The 23,106-nt window shown below is 32.1% G+C and overlaps 1 protein-coding gene across 2 annotated transcripts; it reads left to right on the forward strand.

The window, feature by feature from the left end:
- Positions 1 to 6,730: 6,730 nt before the first annotated feature.
- LOC124537083 (protein gooseberry) lies at positions 6,731 to 22,383 on the forward strand. 2 transcript variants are annotated; one of them, XM_047113798.1, is made up of 6 exons: positions 6,731 to 7,021; positions 15,399 to 15,571; positions 15,746 to 16,004; positions 17,661 to 17,860; positions 18,388 to 18,995; positions 22,182 to 22,383. In XM_047113798.1, exons 1-6 carry the CDS (start codon positions 6,967 to 6,969, stop codon positions 22,300 to 22,302), a joined length of 1,416 nt encoding a protein of 471 aa, XP_046969754.1. In that variant the 5' UTR covers positions 6,731 to 6,966; the 3' UTR covers positions 22,303 to 22,383. The 2 variants fall into 2 exon arrangements, with proteins under 2 accessions (XP_046969754.1, XP_046969755.1); XM_047113799.1 differs by having other exon boundaries at positions 15,746 to 15,848.
- Positions 22,384 to 23,106: the final 723 nt, after the last annotated feature.

Below are 23,106 nucleotides of genomic sequence, written 5' to 3' on the forward strand. Positions count from 1 at the left end.
AACTTATGCAATGTAAGTTTAAAATAAGTTTCACATGACAATAGTAAGAGAGCTATTGTAAGCAGAGAGTAAAAGGTTTAGTAAACACATTAGTCTTACCTAACTCGTTACAATATGCACATAGTGAACATATGAGTCGCCATTGTTCTGGTCTCGGTGGTGGTAAACGCTGGCCACTTTCACCGGCTCACGATTATCGGGTAGGAGCCCGTTACCGACACACCGACCGATTGCACTCACTCTGAGTACCAAACTGTACTTATATAAGTCGTACCAGTTTCGAATCTAGACTTCGAAATGAGGAAATGTTTTTGAAAATCTTTTATTAGGAATTATATTCATTTGAAAATTTACTTTTTTAATTTTGGTAATAGATTTTTTTATACTTTACTCTATATACGTACTTTTACCTGCAACTTCGTTCGCTTGAAAGTGTAATCGTATTTTTTTAACGGCTTTATGGTTGTTCAATTTTTTTGCACCGAATCCGAATTATATCACTCATACAATCTTCTCATTACATCAGCTATTTGTTAGTGAACGTTCCGTCAAAATCGGTCCAGACGTTTCCAATATTTGTAGGAACAAACAGACAGGCCTACAAATAAACAAAAAGTTAGATGTTTTTGTTTAAGTACCATGTCTTTATTAAGTTAAAAGATTTTGTATTTAAATTAGAAGCACTACATAAGAAGTGCTTACAAAACTACACTTAGAAAACAATGCTTATAAGGGAAATGATCCGAGAAAATTCATATCTAAATTCCTACTAGCAAATTAGGTCGAATTAAACATTAAATTACGAATCTAAGTATGTGAGCTTTATTAACATCATAAGTCTCGTATTAATCATATTTTTAAAAACAAGATATACCTAACTCAAATTAAAACACAAGCTCGCAATGAAAATTATAAAAAAAATATGTTTAAGGCAATGTCGGTTATGAGGTTCTGCGCTGAAGAAAGATTCATAAAGAGACAGTACTTTTCTAATTAAGTTTGGAGTTCCTCGCATGGGAATATTAATATAAGCGGAAATAAGTTTAAACCTAGAATAATATATTCATACTGAAAGCGAACGCATAGTAAAAAAATATTTATCCAAGATGAGAAAATTATTTCTAGTAGTAAATATGGATATAGCAAGTATAGCTTTACAGCAATTTTTCAATAGAACGACATTTCATCCAATTAAAGTAGAATCATTACAATGTAAATAACAAATCTCTTTTTAAATCTGCTAACAATAAGATCACAATTGGAAAGTTACAAAATTTGAATGCACCGCTACTATTTTCTATGGCATCAGAAAAAAAAATATTAACATTTGTTTCGACTGCACAATTTATCGATGTCAAAACATAACTGTGGCCACGTGGACCTTCCTCAAAGCGAAGTTATGTGGAAAATTCATAAAATATGATAACGTTAATTTAAGTCATTAGAGAAAAGACAAGAAGATATGTTGTTGAAAAAAAAAGGTTGTAAAAAATATGTGTGATCGCGCCGCCGCGAGCGATGTTTGTGGAAACAAGTTAAATGTGTTAAATGTAGACCGCCGGTTACATTGAGGTTCATTTAACTGGAAGAGATAGGTTGGCTATGTTTGAACGTTGCATCTATTTACGTAAGAACTTTTTTGACATTGTTTTTATCGAGATTGATATATTGAAGTAAATTTACAGAATGTTTCACGCCTAACAATATATTCATTTCATATTCATGTTTTGATGGTGTATTAGTAGACAGTTTCCTAAGTTTCGAATGGATATGTTGTCTCAATAATAAGGATTTTACATTTAAAAAATTACAAGTATCAGCTCAGTGTTTGCAAGTAGATTGTGTTTCTCTCCTGTGCATTAGAAAGTAAATTAAATCTCTCCAATCGTCTTGGATTGCTGTTTTGTCAAAAGTCCTAACTTAATCGTGAGAAAAAACTTTTACCCAAACGTTCTCTTCAATAGTTTGTACATCAATGTATTGCCCATTAAGTTATTCAATTCTCGGCGAGTGAATAGGATTTTCTTCACTATAATGGACTCTAATCCAACGTCACACATGTCTCGGTAATGCCGCGCTTGCATGAGCCACATTATAATTTTTCGTAACGGATCATTACAATATCTCATCGTGACACAGAAAAATTTTACATGTCATTTGGACGAATTTTTACGAGTATTTGTTTTTCCGCACTGGGCGGGCCCTTTATACACCGTTAAATTGGTTAGAATGTTTCAGGGCGGCTATTTTGTTTCAAGTTTTTTTTTTTGTTCTAGGTTTTTATTGCATATTTATTGATTTTATGTCATTGGTATTATTGGAAACTTCAAAAAGCGGTTTTGTTGTACGGTTTTGTTGCACACATATAAGAAGTCGAGATAAGAATGTTTTCGAGACAATAGCCTTTGATATTATTTATATCAAATTAATACAAAATTGTTGTATGTTTTTATAAGAAACCGTAAAAATATAATTCCAATTTTAAAAGTAAAATCTTAATACGAATAGTCCATCTGTTACTCATTTACATCACTCGGTGATTCAAAAGTCAGTTAAAATTAACTTCATTAATCGACATATCCCATAAATGATCCCCGGAACACACAAAGCATATCAAATTAGACTAATTGCGGGCCCGGACCTGCCGCGACATATGGCTTTAACTTGACGAACCTTAATAACGAAATATAACATTACACAAAATAGACAATTTGTCTCTCAGTTTTTTTTCAATAGAATTTACGGGTGACTTGTCACATTGAATGTATACTTATTTTAAACTAATGTGCTGCTAATTAGAATTCATTTTTTATATGTCAATATTTTTTAAAATGGTAATTAGTTCAGCTGAGTTTGAGTAGGATTTATTTGGATTGAGTACGATTTATTTATTAATTGTCAGTAAATTATAACATAACTATAAAATATAATAGAATCAAGAGCGAAACAGTCTACAATACGATGCTGATTTGGACGTAACAAAATAAATATTTAAATTAATGAATTATACCTATTTATTTATGCGAAGTCTAAGGCAACAGAAAGTCGCGTGGCCGTCAACGCTTGGATGTTTGTGATTTATCGGTTGCGCCTGCGCCGTCCTCATTAGCGGCTTTAGATATAAAAACTCGCCAATTTTACATTCGCGCTATGACTCACGCCCGATCTCGATTTATTTGATACTCGATTCGATTCAACGCTTAACTAGATATGCATATATAATTCAGAAACAAGATAATGATTGGCAAATTTGTAACTAAACGATAGCAAAAAAGTTGTGCCGACGACGAATCAATGTTACAAAGATTTCGAGTTCAATATTGTCAGCTTAACAACCATACTTTTGAATCTATTAATATTTTTTACAAAAAGTTTTGATAAATACGACATAAAAAATTGAATTATAAAACTTATAACAATATCACAGTTCTATGACACTTCACGGAAATAAATGAATGATATTTCGATGTGGTTTCGTATAAGACAATGTGTTGATTGCGGTCGTTTTGTCGTCGTGTGCGGCCCATCAGCGCATACTTTCAGCGGCGTCTTTGCTCTGAAATGGAGCCTGAAGTGTGTACACCGATTTCAGCGCGAGTTTCACGCCTTTTTTTGTGCCTTCAGCGATGCTTGTATGAAGATTGTTATAGACCGTGAAGTGTCAGACTCGGAGTTAATTATTTGTTAATATTCATTTAGTGTATGTATTCGGAAAACATCTTTTATCTTGACATTTTGTAAACATTTCCTTTAAATCTCCTTATACTTGATATATGCTTATATAATTTGTATTGAAATATACATATTAAATTTTATTACAGGCTCTTTTAATCCAGCAGCTTCACTCGTGTTTGATGGAAGAAGTAGGTGTTGGGTACTTTTTGACTTTTTGTATTTCTTTATCCCTGACAACGTCAAAAGAAAAACATCACAATAATCGATAGTATTATACACTTAGTAGTTAATAGGTGAAAGCGTAACCGACAAACAAACACATTTCCGTTTGTAATTACAGTTATAATCATTGTTAACATAGACTTCTATGTTCAAAATATCATTTAAAGTCAAATTTTTTTTATTTAAGTTAAGAATCAAACTATACATTTGTTTGCACTGAGAATGGTTTCGACCAAAGACTTAAGAAGTTAGACTCGGACCTACAATTTCGAACGCAAGGCTTATCGTTCAACTATTGAATCAATAGAGTTACCAGGTTCAAACATTCCGTCAAGAAATTAGGGACAAGGCTCAAACTAAGGCGAAGTAAGATAAAGATTAGTTTTTGAACAAATTAAAGGTTTTGTAAGCGGCGGGATCGTTGAAGCGTTCTTTAGTTTTTAATTAAAATGTTTCAAACGGCTCAAGGCTGCAAGTAATGAGTTGACGATTTCTGTTTTATTTCGATACCTCATTGTTTCTGTAACAGTTTTCTTTTTATTTTAATCTTATTCTACGTCAACAATTGTTCTGTCAGTATCATAAAAATAGTACTGACTTTTACAAAATATATTAAACAAAATAATCAAATTGAATCGAATTTTGAATTTAACATAATAATATTAAATTACAAAAATAAGATAAACCGTTTTAGCAAAGAAATAATTTCTCCGAATAAGGATGTTACAGACAATCTTATTTGAATATATTGGTATTCTAAATTTGAATACGATAAGAATGACGACATTTCATCATTATGAGAATTTTAAAGATTTTATACCAAAGAACGGTAATAAAAAAAAATAAACAAACTATAATATTAAAAAAAAATTTTTTGAATTTGAATAGATACTTAGGGATATATACCAATTAGTATAGAAACAAAAAGTTATTCATATGACCTGGCTCTAAATCTATACTGTCAACTGTCAATGTGATTATATATATTTTTTATTAATATCATGCATCTATCATTTTGTGTTCTATGACTAGTACAGAGGTATATAAAATGAAGATAATTAAATACTTGCATTTTGTTTCATTTAATCTTTTGAACTTGTAGGTAGATAACGTTTATAGTTTTTTTTAATGATCGTAGTTGAATATACCATAAAACTATTACTATTAAAAATAGAATAAAAGAAAATTTACACATCGGAAATATTGTTATTGTATTTTGTGTTATGTTCTCGAAATAAAATACCGCCAATATCAGTAATTTAAATAAAAATAATTTATATTAGGTTCTTATTACGAAATCGATGAACAATTTTTAAATAAATTTATCATCGAAGAAGGTTCTAATTATTTAAATTTTCTTAATTAAATTTTAACAATGATTTTCTTCTTAATTAAAAGCCTGGTTAATATTCGAGGTAACCAATTTATAATTTTGTGAGCAAAATTATAAATCACTTAAATTTTGAAGGTTTAACGTAATAGTTAATTAGGTTTAGATTTTCGTTAATTGAATATTTTGAAACAATGCTGCATTGGCCTTGCAACAGCTTAGGTACACTCGAAGGCAAATTAACTTAATATTAATGAGGTACGGTCACTTACATTTATTTTATTATATTTTTATATTTAGTATTAAAAAAAAAGAATATGTATGGCATGTCTAAGTATGTTGCTAGATTATTGCATCACTTAGCCAATGTTTCTCCTGGCAGAAGTATTTTGAGACAATTTTTATAAGCAAGGATGACCTATTTGCTTATCTTTATTCCTATGATAACTAAATAGAAAAAAATATAGATATATTTTTATGTCACAAAATTGTTAACGTATTTTATTTAAAAAAAAAACATATTATTTATTTCAAAACATTAAAAAATACTTAGTAATCAAACGATTAATAATATAATAAACGATTATGAAAGTTATCATGAAGGCTATTTTTACCATCTACTTATGTTAGTTAATTTTAAATTATTTTGTTTTTGCTATGCTATGATGCTATGAGGTTTACCTAAGGATCTGACGTTGCATTGGTCCCTTTAATAATAGTAAAAAAAAACTTGTAGGGTGGGTATTTATTTAGATCTACTAAATCAGTATTAAGTACACGCAATTGGATATTGTTTTTTTACAAATAAAGTAAATGTATTATTATCGATATAAAGTAATGTTTTAAAAATAAAATTAATATTAAATAAATTTAATATTAAAATGTTACTAAACTGGAGAAAAATCTTGATGTTGCTTAAAGAATAAATACGTAATAAAATGTTGCTGAAAAATTATAAATTGTAACGTACACGAACAACGAACGACAATGCAATTAACTCACACAAATAAACTATAATAATTTTCATAGTGTGCATACAAACTCCGCCCTAAACAAATTTTGACCAATCACCGATCGTTGTAGGCATAGATCGTTGCGGCCGCACGCCTCATGTTTTTCGTCACGGAGCACCGACTCAGGCGCGACTCACACATTGTTAAATGTAAGCGCTTCACTTTGAAGATACCGGATCATGCTCTTCATGCTGTCCCTTTTTCGCATTGTCTTATCTGTACTCTACCATCGAAGCGATTATATCAAATATTCTCCAAATTCTAAAGGATAACGCAGAAAAAATAATAATTTTGAATTAAGAAATAACTAATAAATCCATTAATGAGTTGTTGTATTCAAAATTTAATGTTAAAATAGAGATTTTCGGGACCGGTAATAAGTCGAACGAAGTTTCTGATCGAGCAACAGAAAGAGACAAACAATCAGGTGGAGTGGTGTCGAAGGCTGCGGAGGCGGTTTGACCATTTTTTGTTGCACCGCTGATTGTGAAAGATTACACTTGAGAGTCGAAATACATCTTTACATCACACGTCAGTGGCCACCGAGCTGTCTTCAAAGTAACACGGATTAGACACACGCTGTTTCCTTTTACGTAATCATGCCTGCGTGCAACCTGTGATTGTAGTGTTAGACTGATATTGTGATTTTCCGGGACTTTTGCGTGCGCTAGGACTGATTTGGTGCTTGGAGTAGCGCTCTCTACGTAAAGTTCTGCTTCCGTGTCAATGGCTGTTTCAACGTTGAACATGACTCCGTACTTTACAGGATATTCATTCCAAGGTTAGTGATAATATCATATTTTCAGTATAACTTAAAAATTAATTTTTATATCACTGATTAATTTATTTCAAAGAATAGTCATAGATAATTTTTAAATTAAGAATGGAGTCTAAATTGTAACGAAAATCCTCTAACGGGTTTTTGTTTGACATATTTATTTTTTGATTTATTATATTCTTAAATTATACAATTATTTTATTATGCATTTTTCAAGTATACCTACTTATATTTATAAGCTACATCACAATTTGTGTAAGGTATTCCTACATAGGTTATTATCCTTTACCATGCAGTATCATCATAAAACGCTAATCGGTGTCAATAAAGCGAACCGCGTTATACGATCGAAGTTTAACAGCTGATTAGTGACCAATTACAAGCATCGAAATCATCTAAAATAACATAATTAGTCTTACAAATAATTTTATCACTACGAAAGGTTCGAAACAAACCATAAAACGATAAAATCATGAAGAAATTATAGAGCTAAAAGTGCCTTTTATTGCCGTTCATATAACAATATTTCATCCTAACGCCTTGGGATTGCTAGAAAAAAATGTGTTACAATTGGTAAGAGGACCTTGTTACGTTGAAGTTTCTGGAATGGTCAAGGACTCAGTGTAGAAAGCGATTTGTCTACTCTTTGCTGGTTCAATAAAGAAATTCTGTCACGACTCAGCCATTGTTTATTTCTTCAAATGATCTTGATCTTAATTTAAAGGTAACAAAGTTGGTACCTAACAGGAGCTGAAATTATTTATTTTATTTTTATATAAAATTACATTATCATTATTATTTTTTAAATGTTCGTCAATGTTATTGATCTATGACTAACATTTAGTTTTACATATGCAAAGTTGGTGGCATTTCAGATATGGTAGGTATTATATATGCAAATTTAGTTTCATATATGCAAAATATGATAAGCTTTAGATGAAAGGCTTGGAGTGTGCTTGGAAATATATTTGTGAATTTCACATGGAATAAGAAATATTCTGTCATCAAATGTCTCTCTAACGTCGAAGTTATTTTTTGTTAAATTTTGTCTTACGAGTAAAAGGAATTATAGCCCGTCGTAAAGCCAATGAACAATCTTTGTTTTAAACGGTTCGTATTTGGTATTTATTGCTGGAGACAGTCCCTTTAGTGACACCAACGGTTTACGGGCAATCGTCGAAGCGTTTTCTTTGTTTTATTCTATAATGAAACCTTGTTTGAAAGTCAACTGTAATATATTTTTTGTTTCAATTATTTATAATTCCAATATTTTATTTTAATTATATACTACCTCTTGCATAAGATGAAAAACAAAACAGCTTTTATTGAAGTAGACTCTGCGTTAATTAGAGCTTATAGCACCTTTGAACTTCATGGAGTATTCATTTAGTATTGAAAGTTAGGACCATAGATTTTAAAGATGAACCGGCAATATACCTTTTAGCCATTTCTTTCAATCAACCTTATCCTTTTTGTAAATATGTATAGGTAATACTATTCAAATGTTATTTATAAATATCTTAAATAATCATAATTTAATTTTAAACAGATTGGTTGCATACTTATTACCCCCTTTTATTTAGTACTTCATGTTATAGAACATGCTTTGTACTTTACATTAAACTGGTACTTATAACGTTGAACTGTTGAAAAAATAATAATTTTCAAACTTTAGTCGCTCCTAAAGTCCTCTGGCAATGCGTTTAAGCATAAATCATTACCATACGAAAACATTTCGACCGCATTGTTAAAAACGTCACCACGACTTATGACCTGTTTCTAAGTTAAATTAAAACGAGAAAGAAATACATAAACTGTTACGAGAAAAAGGGATGAATGACTCTAAAGGAAGCCGACAAGAGTAACTAAGTTCCTTTAATTTTCGAATATTTATCTACGATACCAAGCAATCATCATTTTAATGAATATAAAATATATGAATTATCTATTGCAAATTTATATTTCATACAAAAAGTCGTTATAAGATTTTTAATGACGCATAATGCATTATGCGCCTGCGCATGAGAAACGCGGTTCCTTTTCAGCGTATTATATTTTTTAATCCCTAATTCGACACAAAATTATATAACTTAAATATAAATCGGGCTTAGTGTCAAGTAGCGATATGCTCTCTGCCACAAAACATTTCTGTAATTCGAAAAGCTGAAAGTTTTTTATTTTAAAGATTTGTAAGTGTTGTTTTTGTTTTTTTCATACAAACATTTCCTAACAAACACTTAAATAATTCCACACACTCCCATACACTTTAATAATTATTATAGCAAAGAAACGCATTCACGTTTATTTAATATTATTATGTGATATTATGCTTTAGTTATATGTTATATCGTTTAAGATTTTTTTTTGTCATTTTTGTCGTTAAGTATGTCATAAGATGGGAGATTATTTTACCTTACATATATTTAGGTATATACGGTAACAACGTTTTTTTTTTCAAGTATCTGAGAATGTCGGCATTAGTTCGTGTAATGTAGGCGATGACGGTCGTATGACGGTCGATGTCCGCGGTGCGCCGCGGGCTAGGTGACGGGCCCGTGAAGCGATACCGATCGACACACACCTTGTAATTTCCACGCGAATCAGCGAACCTCTTCAACGAGAACATCTCGATAAACTCGTTATTTGTTTCGTATATCATCGATGTTTTCAACAAAAATATGTCCGGTGACCTCTATAAAAAGTTCAGTACCATAATCAAGGTTTAGTCACATTCATATCAAGACGGACAGCGGTGCACATCGCACGCACACATCCTCGCCGGGATCAAAGGCACCGACAGGCTCTTTTAGCCGCATAATATGACGCGCCTCGTCCCTTCGCCCGCGAAATGCCTCGGCCGAACCTCGAGGGCGCTTACTTGCCATTATTTATGTCGATCTATTAATAAACAAATTGATATAACGGACACTTAATTTATTTTAATATCGTTTGAAAATATGACTCTAAGAATCAAAGACATTGTATTATTCGAATGGTCGAATGAAGAAAAAGCATTTTGTGTGCTTGTCTTGGTTGTATTGTTGATAAAGAATCAGATGACGTTTATTAGGTATTAATAGAGATTAAAATCAACTTCGCTTCGGGCGGCGCATACGCCTTCTTTTTGCCAGCCTTTCTCTAGTTCTCCACGTCTAATCATTACGTGTTTAATTGCGGTGTAGACTATCTAATTTGTATAATCTTGGTAATAATCTTGAAAATGTAATACATTGTTTGTTTTTTTATCTCCCTAACACGGTGTTATTCGATTACAAATAGTCTCGTAATCAGGCACAGTTTTAAATTATTGTTAACAATATAAGCTAACCTAAATTATCGTTATCCATATAAAATTATAGAATATTTATGTTTCAACAAGCGAACCATAGCGGCAAGTGGACGCTTCAAAGAGTCCATTTCTTATAATAAAAGAAAAGACCCGTCAAATTAGTATATAACGCGTTATGAATACGGAATGAGGTCAAACAGGGCACTTTCAAACACACTATTATAATGAAATAAAATATTCAGTTCCATTCATTGCTAGTACATACATTATGTTCGGTGTTGACGAGCCGAAAGGCGTTGCCTCGTTTGAACAGTTGGCATTCGGTTCAATGGAGGGAAATTTCGTTATAGTTCATAGGTACTCATATTTTTGTATCGCAATATATCGGTCCTAAAGGCGTTCGATTTCAAACATTTATAAAATATGATTTCGTTATTTTTAATTTATGACATTGAATATTAATTAAATTGATTTTTATTAGTATTTTTTCATAAAATAATACGTCACATATAATGAGTAAATATTATATATGTATATCTACAGTATGCCTTCGTTCTTTATATACGATGGTATTGCATGATTTTTTGAATATATATAACAGAATATAATATTCGAAATTTAAGAGAAAAAAAGACATATAGATAAAGACGATAATAAAATATTATTACACATTGCAAACATGTTACGGAAATTGAACTCTATACCGCACGGATTCCACACCGACGAGATGTCGGGTCAATTCGGGTCAAAGGAGAGCTAGTCAGTGCAAATCTCATCTCCGTTTCAGACATATTACAAGGAATACCAATAAAGTGTTCATAATCATCTAATATTTCCGACAGCATAATTTAAAAGATTTCAAGATCAAAATATATAGAATGTTAAGAAATAACACCATTATTTTATATCTTTAGTTTAATTAAAACAAATGTTTAAGTTTATCTGTGTTTTATACATTAAAACTATTATAGAATAGATAAGAATAATTCGTATCTTAGATAACAATCTTTAGATAAGTATGCAATAACTCGCAGTTGAAGAACAAATTCCCATACAGCACGATATTGTATCGGCGTTACAATATATTCAATGAAAGTATAATAGGACTGATTTGATAACCGATTGCTACACCTCGAGCCACGCGACCAAGAGGCCACACAGAGATCTCCGAAAGCTTGAAGAAGGCTTAATGGAATGACATAGCCTTTGTGAGTGCCGCCCAATTCTAATGCCTATTCAAATGGCATTTCTTTGCTTTGTTGCTTGATTTTGGACAGCAATAGCTTATTTTATTAGTGTATAAATGATTTTAACAGGTTACGAATAGAAATCTATGCCCATGAGAATAAAAGATAATCATTTAAGATACGTTTGAAATTTACCTATAATATTAAAACTTATTGACTAAAGGTTTTTATTGATTCTCGTTTATCGTCGACATTTTATAACCGATGAAATTCAATGTTTTCGTTAAACTGAACATGTTTTGTGAACACGGGTGAAGTGAAAAGGCATGAATCAATTTAAACAGAATAGGTACAGGGGTTTTTTATTGTTTTATAGCTTTATATCATTTGTAAAGGGAAATATTATTTGTTAGTTATTATAAGAGCCGGGATGACCCAGTCGTCAGAACGCGTGCATCTTCATCGATGATTGCGGGTTTAAACCCAGACAAGCACCACTGAATTTTTATGTGCTTAATTTGTGTTCCAGGCTGTTGTTGTTATTATTAGAACATATTTGTGGTAACGTCCAATTAAAAGCAATCGTTCGGAAGTTTCAAAACGATGAATAATACTAATAAATAATTTTCTCCGTCTAGTACTGTATGATAACTGTTAAATTAATTATAAATCACGAAGTAAGCATATCTCTCTATATTATGTATAAGTTATCGCTGCATACAATTCTCGTGAAGGAAAGCGGTGTGTGACGTAAACCTCATATAAATTTTAGTATAGGCACATTAATGTCGCTACGTGAAATTGATTTGCAAGCAGAAACATATTATGATTGTGAAAACGGGGTTTACGATTTATTTACACAATACGATATCGACTTTAAACATAATAAACTATCATTCGTAAGTAACTGGATAAAATTTCTTAACAAATTAATTTTCAAACTTAAATTCAAGGTATCATCAATACAGTTACTGAGTTTTCAGTTATATTTATTAAGTTTTGTTTCGTGTACATTGAGTAATAATAATATTTAATAATTTTTCGTACTTTAAGTTATTGAATTAAGCTTAGAGTTAGAAGCACATTTAATTAATGAAGGGCTTGTAAGATAATCTAGGCTTTTTTACGTAACGAAACTCCTTGAACTAACCGTTATCAGTTTATACTTATAGTTATCAAAGTGCGTTTGTAACTATTTAATAGGGCATGCCTTGTAACAAATACGCGAACGGGATATCTTTACGCCTATTGACTTCGTAACTTTTATTGGTCGTTTCAGCGTAGTATGCCGCTGGCAGTACAGACGCAATAACCTATGACATTAAATGTCACAGTAAATATTAAAGAAAATCTTAGAACGTGCAAATAAAGGAACTCAATTAATTTAACGTGCCCAAAAAACGAATTCAAAGAACCATGGGATTGTTCAAATATTTATTCAAAAGATGGCAAATTTTATCTCGATATCGTCGAGGAAATATTTATTGATCTGTATCCAAATATCGGATGGATTTCGAATTTAACGTTCCCGAACGTAATGGAAATGAACCCTGGATTAAGAAATATGAGTCGTTCGAATCGAATAAAAAAATATTTGTAAAATAAAAATGTACTTCAGAAATCCAATCAATGATTCACAATGTCTATGACGAGACGATGGTGCTGAGAAGTTTGATGAAAATGTGATTGCTAATTAAAGTTGACACAGAAATACGAATAGTGAATAGAAAATCTTCATTTATTCGGTCACGCTTTGCGTCTTACGTTAAGCATTAAATGACTGACTCTGTTTCAATTTCGTCTTACACGAACGTAACGGTTGAACGAATCAGAACAAGATTATATTATTGTGAGAATTTTTAATACCTTCAAAAGGACTGTTTATCCAAGTTCAGTATGTGATATTCCCTCGTCGAAGTCACTTGAAATAGCTATGAATAAGACGCGTAAGTAAAACCTTTCTGGCTTCCGAAATCCCACTGACTTATATTTTTTGCATTCTTGACTTACATTCGAATAGATTTGTATGCCACCCTGGTAGCGGCTATTGTCCTGATATAATGGTGCATGATCAAATTGTGCTTCCGGACGATTAGATATTACGAATAAATGTTGAAATTTGTTGTTAACTTCGCCTCCTTTTGCGTTAATAGCTGTACAATGTTTGCCAATTCTATTACGCTTTGTACATTTGCAGTTCTTTTATGTCCTTTGTATCCCTTTATCAATTGTACGTAAGATTGATCCTGTTTCAAAATTGAAGCGTTTTACTTTAAATTTATTGGATGATCTATTTTATTATTGCTTGTTAAACTGGTTAGCCAGCGTTTTGATCTTTCCTCCTTCAAATGCTTCAGAATTTATACGCTTGCATAGATATTTGTTAAAGACGAAATAAAGTACTTACATACCTTCTATGATTGTGTTTTTTCAAAAGACATGTTTTGAAGTTAAAAGGAATTTAAATAAAAAACAATAAATTGCATAATAAAAAGTTCAGTTAGAGTCATTTTCGATACAAATGTATAACTTTATGTTATTACTATGTAATAAAACTGAAGACCTTTAATAAAGTGATACATTATTACTAAACCACCCACATTTGTATAGACAAGGATATTAAGGACGCGTTATGCGTCATAAATATTTCGGGAACGTTAAATTAACGCCGAGGAACACGGGATTTTGAGGCACCACGATGTCTACGGGGTTCCAAACAAAAAAATATATGAGGATCGCTCGCAAAACCGAGATCAGACGATTATAAAATATACATCATGTTAGATCTTATTTTGTAGGGAAGAAAGTTGATTATGTCATGATGAATACAATGCCTTATGCGATTCTTTGTTTTTGTAAGTACAAATCTTAGCCATATGTTGTTTATGATACGGTTTATTTTACAACGGCTTATCTCTGGTTTCTCGCCTTATTAAAGGACACACTTGTTGACATGTTGTTTAATTGATCGGTGCTTCTCCGCAGGGGTCTAGGGTCCTACGTGTGGCGGTATCTTTGAGGAATTATTTGAAATTGATAAACTATAAATGCCTCACACAAGTGGAAGATGCCACTGTTATTTTTTTTTCTTTACAAATGAGAGATGTCTGTCAAATTTGTGTAAGAATTAGGAATGAATTTTGGAATGCGATCATAGACGTATTAGGTTATTTTTTGTTTTAAAACCTTCTTAAGCTTGTAATTTATTTAATAAATTAGATAGCATAGACTAAATATTATTATTATAAAATATTTTTAATTAGTTATTTTAAATGTGTATTTTGGTATTAATTTTTCGTTTCAAATATTATACAAGATTCAATAGGAACTAACTAACAAAAGCGTTGCAAAAATCGTTGATCGGCGGCTTTCTTTGACGATAGGTGGTCCCAACCACTGCCCATGATGTGATTATAATAGCCATTTTACTCACACATGTATTAATAGTCCCAGAAATATTTTATACCTTGAGAAGTTTTATTTGCAATTACCGTCGAACGAACTTCATTATCGCTCCCAATAGCCATCACGATAAAAGATTAATTATTTTTTTTGATAACTTACCTTTCACCGTAGGAACTTTAGAATGATTCGACATAATAAAATTTTTAGCTCAAATGTACAAATTAAAGATGTAATAAAATATTTTTCTGAATACATTTTTAGTGTAACAGACTAAACTATTTTATTACTTGATTTAGTTCTTGTAGATCGTTATAAATAAAATTGGATGTTTTGCCAATATTTTACTGTGATTAAATGTTTATTTGAGATTTGATTTTGGAGCTTTGGAATATGTTTTTATTTGAATACATATTTTGATATTTAATTTTGCATTATACGAGCATTAAAAAGAAATAAGTTTAAGTTGATAAAATGTATTGATAATTTATAATTGTTACAGGACAAGGTCGTATGAACCAGTTGGGTGGAGTATTCATCAACGGTCGTCCATTACCAAACCACATCAGGCTGAAGATCGTGGAGATGGCGGCGGCGGGCGTGCGGCCTTGCGTCATCTCACGTCAACTTCGCGTCTCGCACGGCTGCGTCTCCAAGATCCTTAACAGATACCAGGTAAGAAATCGATGTATAAATATTGCTGAAATTCTTATGTAATGTACAAGAAACCACTGTAAGTTGTAGTCGACTATAATGATCAAATTAGAACTTTTAATATGTATTTTTAAGTTATAACAAGTTTAGTTTGAAATCATTTCGTTATTTTCAATGTATTTTTTTTGTTACCAGGAAACCGGTTCAATACGCCCTGGTGTTATCGGAGGTTCGAAACCGAGGGTAGCAACGCCCGAAGTTGAGAACAGGATCGAAGAGCTCAAGAGACAAAACCCAGGTATATTCTCCTGGGAGATTAGAGATAAATTAATAAAAGAAGGCATTTGTGATAAAAACACTGCCCCATCAGTCAGTTCGATTTCGCGACTTATAAGAGGAGGCAAAAGGGATGAATCAGATCCTAGAAGAAACCACAGTATTGATGGTATTCTAGGTAAGTCATACTTACCTTGGATTAAAGATATTTTTATACAAATGCTTTTTAAAATAAAAAAAATTAAACGTTTCAATCATTAGACGATATATGGGCAGTGTAAAATATTAGCTAGTAAATAGTAAATGTTACTATTGAGGAAAAAAAAATCATTCCATGTTTGATTTGTTCATGTGGGTTGAAAAGTTTGTTAGTCCACTTAAATACTGTAGCGCGGTATTATGTGGAGCATTTGTTTGAAACAGTATATTACTAAAGTTCGCTTTGGCTATTTTTATATGAATATGATGAATCGCATCACAAAGTACTCTATTATTCATAAAGCACAAGGTTACCTCATCGAGTAAATTAATATTAAATTTGACCAACATTACGAAATCATCCCAAAAATATTTCTCACATAGTATTGGATGAAACCTTCATCATAATGATGCGTAAATAAGTGCCATGTCATCGTAGTCTTTAACGCTGATTCAAGACCATAATCACTTAATTCACTTTAAAGTACATTATTATTATGAATTTATTCCTATAATGAGACCGTCGGAAACGTTTGCAAACTTAGTAAAATGGCGTATAAAGTTAATAATCCACGTAAAAGTGAAGCGGGGCAGGCGCGCGCGCACGCCACGGCAGCGCCCCTTGTGTCGGCTTCGGAAATTGTAGGTTATAAAAATGAAATTAGTACTCAAAGCTGTTATTATCCCATCGCGTTTGGCCGCGAGGCTTGCATTACGACAATCTGTCCGTACTGCACGTCTTGTGCCGTATAGCTATCCAATATAAAATGGCGCTCCTAATATCCCGGTTCAGCGACGGTGCGGTTTTGCCTGAGAGATTCTGCGCCGCGATAAGATTATGCATATTAAGTTGTGTGCGGCTAAAGTAATGTCTACACTGGAAAAGCGGGTCCCTTTGCGCTCGTGCTCGCGTACTCAAAATTTGCGTTTCGTGCCTGTCTATGATGCCGGATAACTGTAAATGAAGTGAAACTTAAAGTGCACTTCCAAGAAACGCTTTATAAGACCGTTGCAATTTTGTAACATGTAATGATCAATTAGGTGCAATTTAAGTCATGAATATTTTAAGGGCCTCATGATTAAAACAAAAAATCGTATAAGGTATTCATAAAATATTGATGTTCTAATATGGAATACATTTTAGGACACACGTGAAATAAGACCAGTGGCTACAAATTCAATACAAAACAAATCATCGAACCCGAATGTTCTAATATTTATCCGAGAAACTCATTAGAGACTTCTTTGAGCTTAACATACAATGCGGTTACATTTAATTTAATCGAGACCGCGTGTGGTCCGAGCGGTAGCAAATAATAATAATAGAAGTAATGAAACAAAATGATAGGAAACTAGAAAGTCACGTTGCAGTGACAAATTTTATATGTGTAACAGATTTAGCTACATCATTATCACTGAACGTATTTGAAAATGTACGGACGGGCGTACAAGCTCATTTTCTCTATTAAGTTAATAACGTAGGTGCAATTTAGCTATAAAGATGGAAAGTAAATTTCTTTAACTGCCGTTTTCCTTGGATAATTTAAGTGACATTATTGATCCGTTATGTATTCATGTCTAATTCGAGCGCTGTGCACGTAACATCTTGGACTAAACCATTTTCTTATTTCAAAAGGTCCATCATCGTGTGAAGACTCCGATACAGAGTCGGAACCCGGCATTACGCTGAAGCGGAAACAACGAAGGTCTAGAACCACCTTTTCCGGAGATCAACTCGAGGCTTTAGAACGAGCTTTTACAAGAACGCAATATCCTGATGTTTATACGCGGGAAGAATTAGCCCAGAAGACGAAACTTACAGAGGCTAGAGTTCAGGTATGTTAGAGTTACTAATATTACTTGCTATATATTATATTTTTGCCAAAGCATCCTAGTTAAAGGCAGGCATGGTACGTATCCTTATACAGTTTAATTTCAAAGTGAATATGAATTATTGTTTTGATAGCAATTAAATTGACTCCTTAGTTTAATATCTCCTCCCCTTTGAGAGAAGAAATATAGTCATTAAATTACAATTTATTTCAACTCGAAATTAGCTACCATATGGTGTAACATAACAGATCTAGCTCCTTAATTTGATGGATTTAAATCATAATTATAGTAATAAAACAAAATAGTTGCGCTTACTTAAGCTATAATTCTCTTAATTAACTTTAGAATTACGTCATAAGTTGGTTAACAAGTATTTTTGTTATATCTTTTAATGAAAAAATTGAATTTAGAATTTTATTGTAAAGTATTAGTTGCAATTTATGTGTAGGGATATATTTTAAATAAGGTAAAGTTATTTTAGTTTAATTATTAGTGGTCATAAAATTTATTTTATTTATTTTTATCAATAGGTATGGTTCTCGAACCGAAGAGCTCGTCTACGGAAGCAATTAAATTCCCAACAACTAAGTGCCTTTAACACAATGTCCTTGCAATCTGCCTTCCCATCGGTTCATCAGCAATACGAACCACCGTCTTCCTTCAATGCTCAATGTGCTTCATGGCAGCAATCATATTCTTCTGCGTTAGGTTCTAGTTCCGTCCTTAATTCTGCATTAGCACCTTCCCTGCACCAATCAGCATTGGCTACTCCTGTATGCCAGTCAGCTCTTACAGCTTCATCCTTGCATCCACCCACTTCAAGCTCATTTGCATCCGGGAACTTGACCCCGTTATCACATTCATCTGAACTACCGACGCCTCTACAAGCATCGTCTGATGCTACTCCTCCTAGTACGAGCCCAACTGCAGCGAGTCCGACTGCAAATCACAGTAGTGGAATTACCTACCAACATCCAACATATGCAAATGGCACCGAGACGGTCTCCCATCCGTACGGATATGGTGACTATGCAAAACAGGAGCACATGGCAGCCCACAATCACTGGACATCGAGACAGCTCAGTGGTCATCATCAAAATAAATTAGCCGAAGTCAGCGCCTGGCCAGAAAATTATAGGTGAGCTTACATTAAACTTATTCAGATACGAGTAATGATGATGAATCTATAAATAAATATTAACTGCCTTTAATATCTCAATAAGCCCTGGCGGCGACCAATTGCCTTTATGAATTATTGATGTTTAGCTACTTATATTCAGTTTTGGATTCAAGAAATGAATACGCAATTATAATAACATGACTTATGAATTTATATTTTAAAATATAATGTTATTAAACGATACTACGCGCTTTACGTTTAATAACATAGAGCATGTGTATGATCAGCTCATTTGTATAGTAGTTACTTAGTTTTCTGACAATAGTCTTTAAGTAGTTAATCCTCCGTACGGTGGCTGCTCGCTGCAAGTATTATCCAGACGTAGATCTCGCGAATTGAGATTCATTTTATTTCTTTTACCTTCCTTTATCATTAGCCGAAGCGGCCGCTAATCAATTAAGAGTGTAAGAAGTCAGCCATTATACGCCGCGCGGGTAGTTATTACAGGCCTCTCTTCGTAATACGCCGATGCGATCGTGAAGGCAATAGGGCTGTGAATTTTATGTATATTTTTGATCGATTACTAATTGGTTTCGAAGTTACGTTCTACGTTGATTTATATTTTAGTGTAGAGAAAAATGTTACCTTCGACTTGTTGCTATTTTAGGTAAATGCTTTCCACGCGTGTGACTATGAATTTGACAAAAAAGAATGCGACAGTTTCATTGTGTCATTGTATGTCGATGAGTACGTCGTTTATCTGTGTTATCGAGACAAAGCAAGTCTATAAACTTCACATTGGACCACACACAATATATTTTGTAGTACAATGAGACACATTCTAGTAATATATGAGTTGACCACGTCTATGGTGATCTCTTCATCTCGTTCCTTAGGCAACCTCGATTGACGTAACGCTCACAAATAACGGAGTAACACGATTTGATAATTTCATTTGAAAATAATATGTTTTTGTTTCTTGAAGCATTTTTTAATGATATGTTTACATTTTTTCATTGTAATATGATTACACATTATCTAGATATATTATAATAATTAGGTTAGTTATCTCAGAAGTATTTCTAATTTTAATTAAATGTAAATTTCACATACAGGAAATCATAATACGATGGAGTTTCAGAAAACACATGACCTCTCATAACTTTGTTTAACAATCGTTCAATTTAGTTTTTTATCATCGCGAACAGCTACAAATCGAAGCAAAGGAAATTGGCACTTAAATAAAAGCAATAAGGATATTTGTTGAATGCATGAAAATATGCATAGAAGGTATTATCGTCGCCTTACATTGCGGAAAACAGATAAACATACGTTGCTTTGTAGCGAGCGCTTGGCAATTAATGGGAGGCCGAACGTGACATTAGTACGATGAACCCGTGCATTAAACCTAACTCAAACCTGGTATTAAAACTTATCTGCAGCTATTTGCATTCAACTTCCTAAACAGCGTGGTTCTGTACCCTTTATTGGACAATATAGCGGACGAACCGTTTGTTCGTTCAAAATGTACGCGTGATTGATGGATGCAGGTGAACGAAAATTGCTTTTCAATTGCTCCTCGATTGAAATACTAGGCTTTCGGTTATGCATACGGTACGGTATCTAAGTCAGAGAGAAACCGATATTGACCTTCGTTTGCTTAAAACCTCATCCGTTACCATTAAATAGTATAAAACAAAGTCGCTCAATACTGTCTGTCCCTATGTATGTTTAGATCTTTAAAATTACGCAACGGTTTTTGATGCGATTTTTTTTATAGATAGAGTGATTCGAGAGGAAGATTTTTGTACAAACAATATAGTAAAGAAACACTGATATATTCAGAGGTTTCTAATGTGATGTCGTAATTAAACTAATAATGTAGTACATTTAGCGTCAGTATTGCACCCGTGTAAAGCCGGGCCGGGACGCCCGGGCACGACGATATTAAGAAAAAATGTAAAGAATTTTAAATTAAATCTATTAAAGTTAAATTAGTTTTCTTTTTTTAAATTAATTTTAAACCGTTGCAGTAATAAATGTCTAATTCGTCAATTAGTTCTGTAAAACAAATTAGGGATTTCACCGGGTTGCGTGCGCTCGCGCCGTTCCACTTACTAGCTGCAGCTTTCCGAAATGATATCTTGTGTATGTTAATTACGATAACTGATTAAATTTCTCTTTCACCTGTTATTTAAACACCGTCATCTCGTAACCATAAAATTGTGTACACGGCTGTTTCAGTAGCGCTTTTAAAGGAAATTATGTGATTGACTGATAACATAAGTAATGTTTTAATTTTTAATCTGTTAAAAGTTAGTTTTCATTTGTTTTTTTTTTTTTAAAGAATCATAAAGTATTATAAATGCATTAATTAATTTATAAAACGAATGGTTTGCCGTTCTCTTTGACTTAATACTTTGTTTTTTTTTTTAGAATCATAAATTATTATAAATGCATTAATTATTATATAAGACGAATTTTTACTTACCTTGTGTATCTCTTAGTACATTTGTATTTCAAAGCTCATATTGGTGTTGCGAAGGTTTTAATCTTTAAGCCTATCCACCTACACGTTACAATAATCTATTATTGTTTATGCGTTACTACGAACATGAATAAGCCTTAATAACGTATTAGCCACTGAATTCAATTGAATATATAATTTTATTGTAAGCTTAGTCACGATTTATTTCCATAAAGCGTCATTTGTATGTGTTTTCTTTCATTTCATTCCGACCACCTAAATTACGCATTCCGGTAGACCGAAAACAGGTAACAATTACAACTGGCATTAGTGACTGCTCTATGATTATAAACTTTTAATATTATACCGATAGATTCAGTCCAACATCAATGTAGATCAATTACTCGTATTTCATACATCATTCACTCATTCGTTCCCACGCTTTAATATCTCGAAATAGAAGTCGATATTAGTTTTATTATCGTTTGCGATTACATTAATTTAGCAAATTGGGTAGTTAGCAAGAATGTTATTTAAATATATATTTTTTATTTAAAACTTAATTATATAATAATTGAAGTATTAAGAGTTTTGTTTGATATGATCCGCTGTGGGTTTTTAAAGTTTGATTAATAAGTATATGATGCAACCTCTTTGAAATGGACCGCCTTGGAAGAACTTCTGCAACACAACTTTTTTTTTAATTTTGTTTTAATATTAAATTTCCTTTGTTACAGTTCCTTCTTCGGTACAAACCACTCACATTATGCGTCCCACGCACATTCTCCTACCGAAGCAAAATCAGGATACCCTTACATTGGGCAACTTGGTGGAATGGACATGGGGAGGGTTCACTAAAGACATACAGACGTTAATTGTACGTCCGGTTATTTAACAAATAATATATCAATGATTATAAGGTGTTCGAAGTAAATGTAACATCAGTGCCTTTATTGTAAAAAAAAAACAAAATATTAAATATTTTCGAACCGTTTTTGACATCTACACAAAATGAACTCTTTTTGAAAAGATAGTAAAATATTATTGTATAGTATTAAAATATTATTTACATAGAACGTAAGTGAAGTAAATTGTTCCTAATAATTACTATACTTCTTACTGATTTAGATGTAATTTATCATTTATTTAGTATTATTATAGTGTTAAGTTGTATTATAATTTATATAAATGTATTTTAAGATAATGTGTTGTATATTTAAAAGAATAACTTTATTGAAGTAGATTTTACACTGTTTAACGAATGCCTTGATGCAATTGTGATTTAACATAAATATTTGTATTTATTTAATAGTTAAGTTATATTTAGAATAGTTTAATGTAATTTTATTAAGCACTTTTCAAAAATGTTTATCCAAAATAAATTTCAATATAATAAAAATAATACGTTTTATTTCATTGAAACTATTAAAAATCAAACAATGTATTTGGTGTCAGGTGCTAAAGATATAGAGTGATCATTGAATGTTTTTAGGGAAAATACTCATCTCCAACAAAAAAAAAAAATAAAAATAAAAAAAACCATAGACTTTTTTCAATTATTTTTACAATTGTCAGTAACTATTAAGAAGAACAAGGCAGAAAGAAGGTAGGTTATTTTTTTGCTAAAAATTATCACGAAAATTTAGGTCATATACTAGTACG

This window comes from Vanessa cardui, chromosome 17 (assembly GCF_905220365.1).
Source record: "Vanessa cardui chromosome 17, ilVanCard2.1, whole genome shotgun sequence".
Classification (NCBI taxonomy): domain Eukaryota; kingdom Metazoa; phylum Arthropoda; class Insecta; order Lepidoptera; family Nymphalidae; genus Vanessa; species Vanessa cardui.

Bases quoted from the DNA above. Each gene is read 5' to 3' on its own strand.
- LOC124537083 (XM_047113798.1), top strand. From the start codon at position 6,967: ATGGCTGTTTCAACGTTGAACATGACTCCGTACTTTACAGGATATTCA. The intron at 17,861-18,387 runs GTATGTTAGAGT...TTTTATCAATAG, and splicing joins TTACAGAGGCTAGAGTTCAG to GTATGGTTCTCGAACCGAAG. The intron at 18,996-22,181 runs GTGAGCTTACAT...CCTTTGTTACAG, and splicing joins GCCTGGCCAGAAAATTATAG to TTCCTTCTTCGGTACAAACC.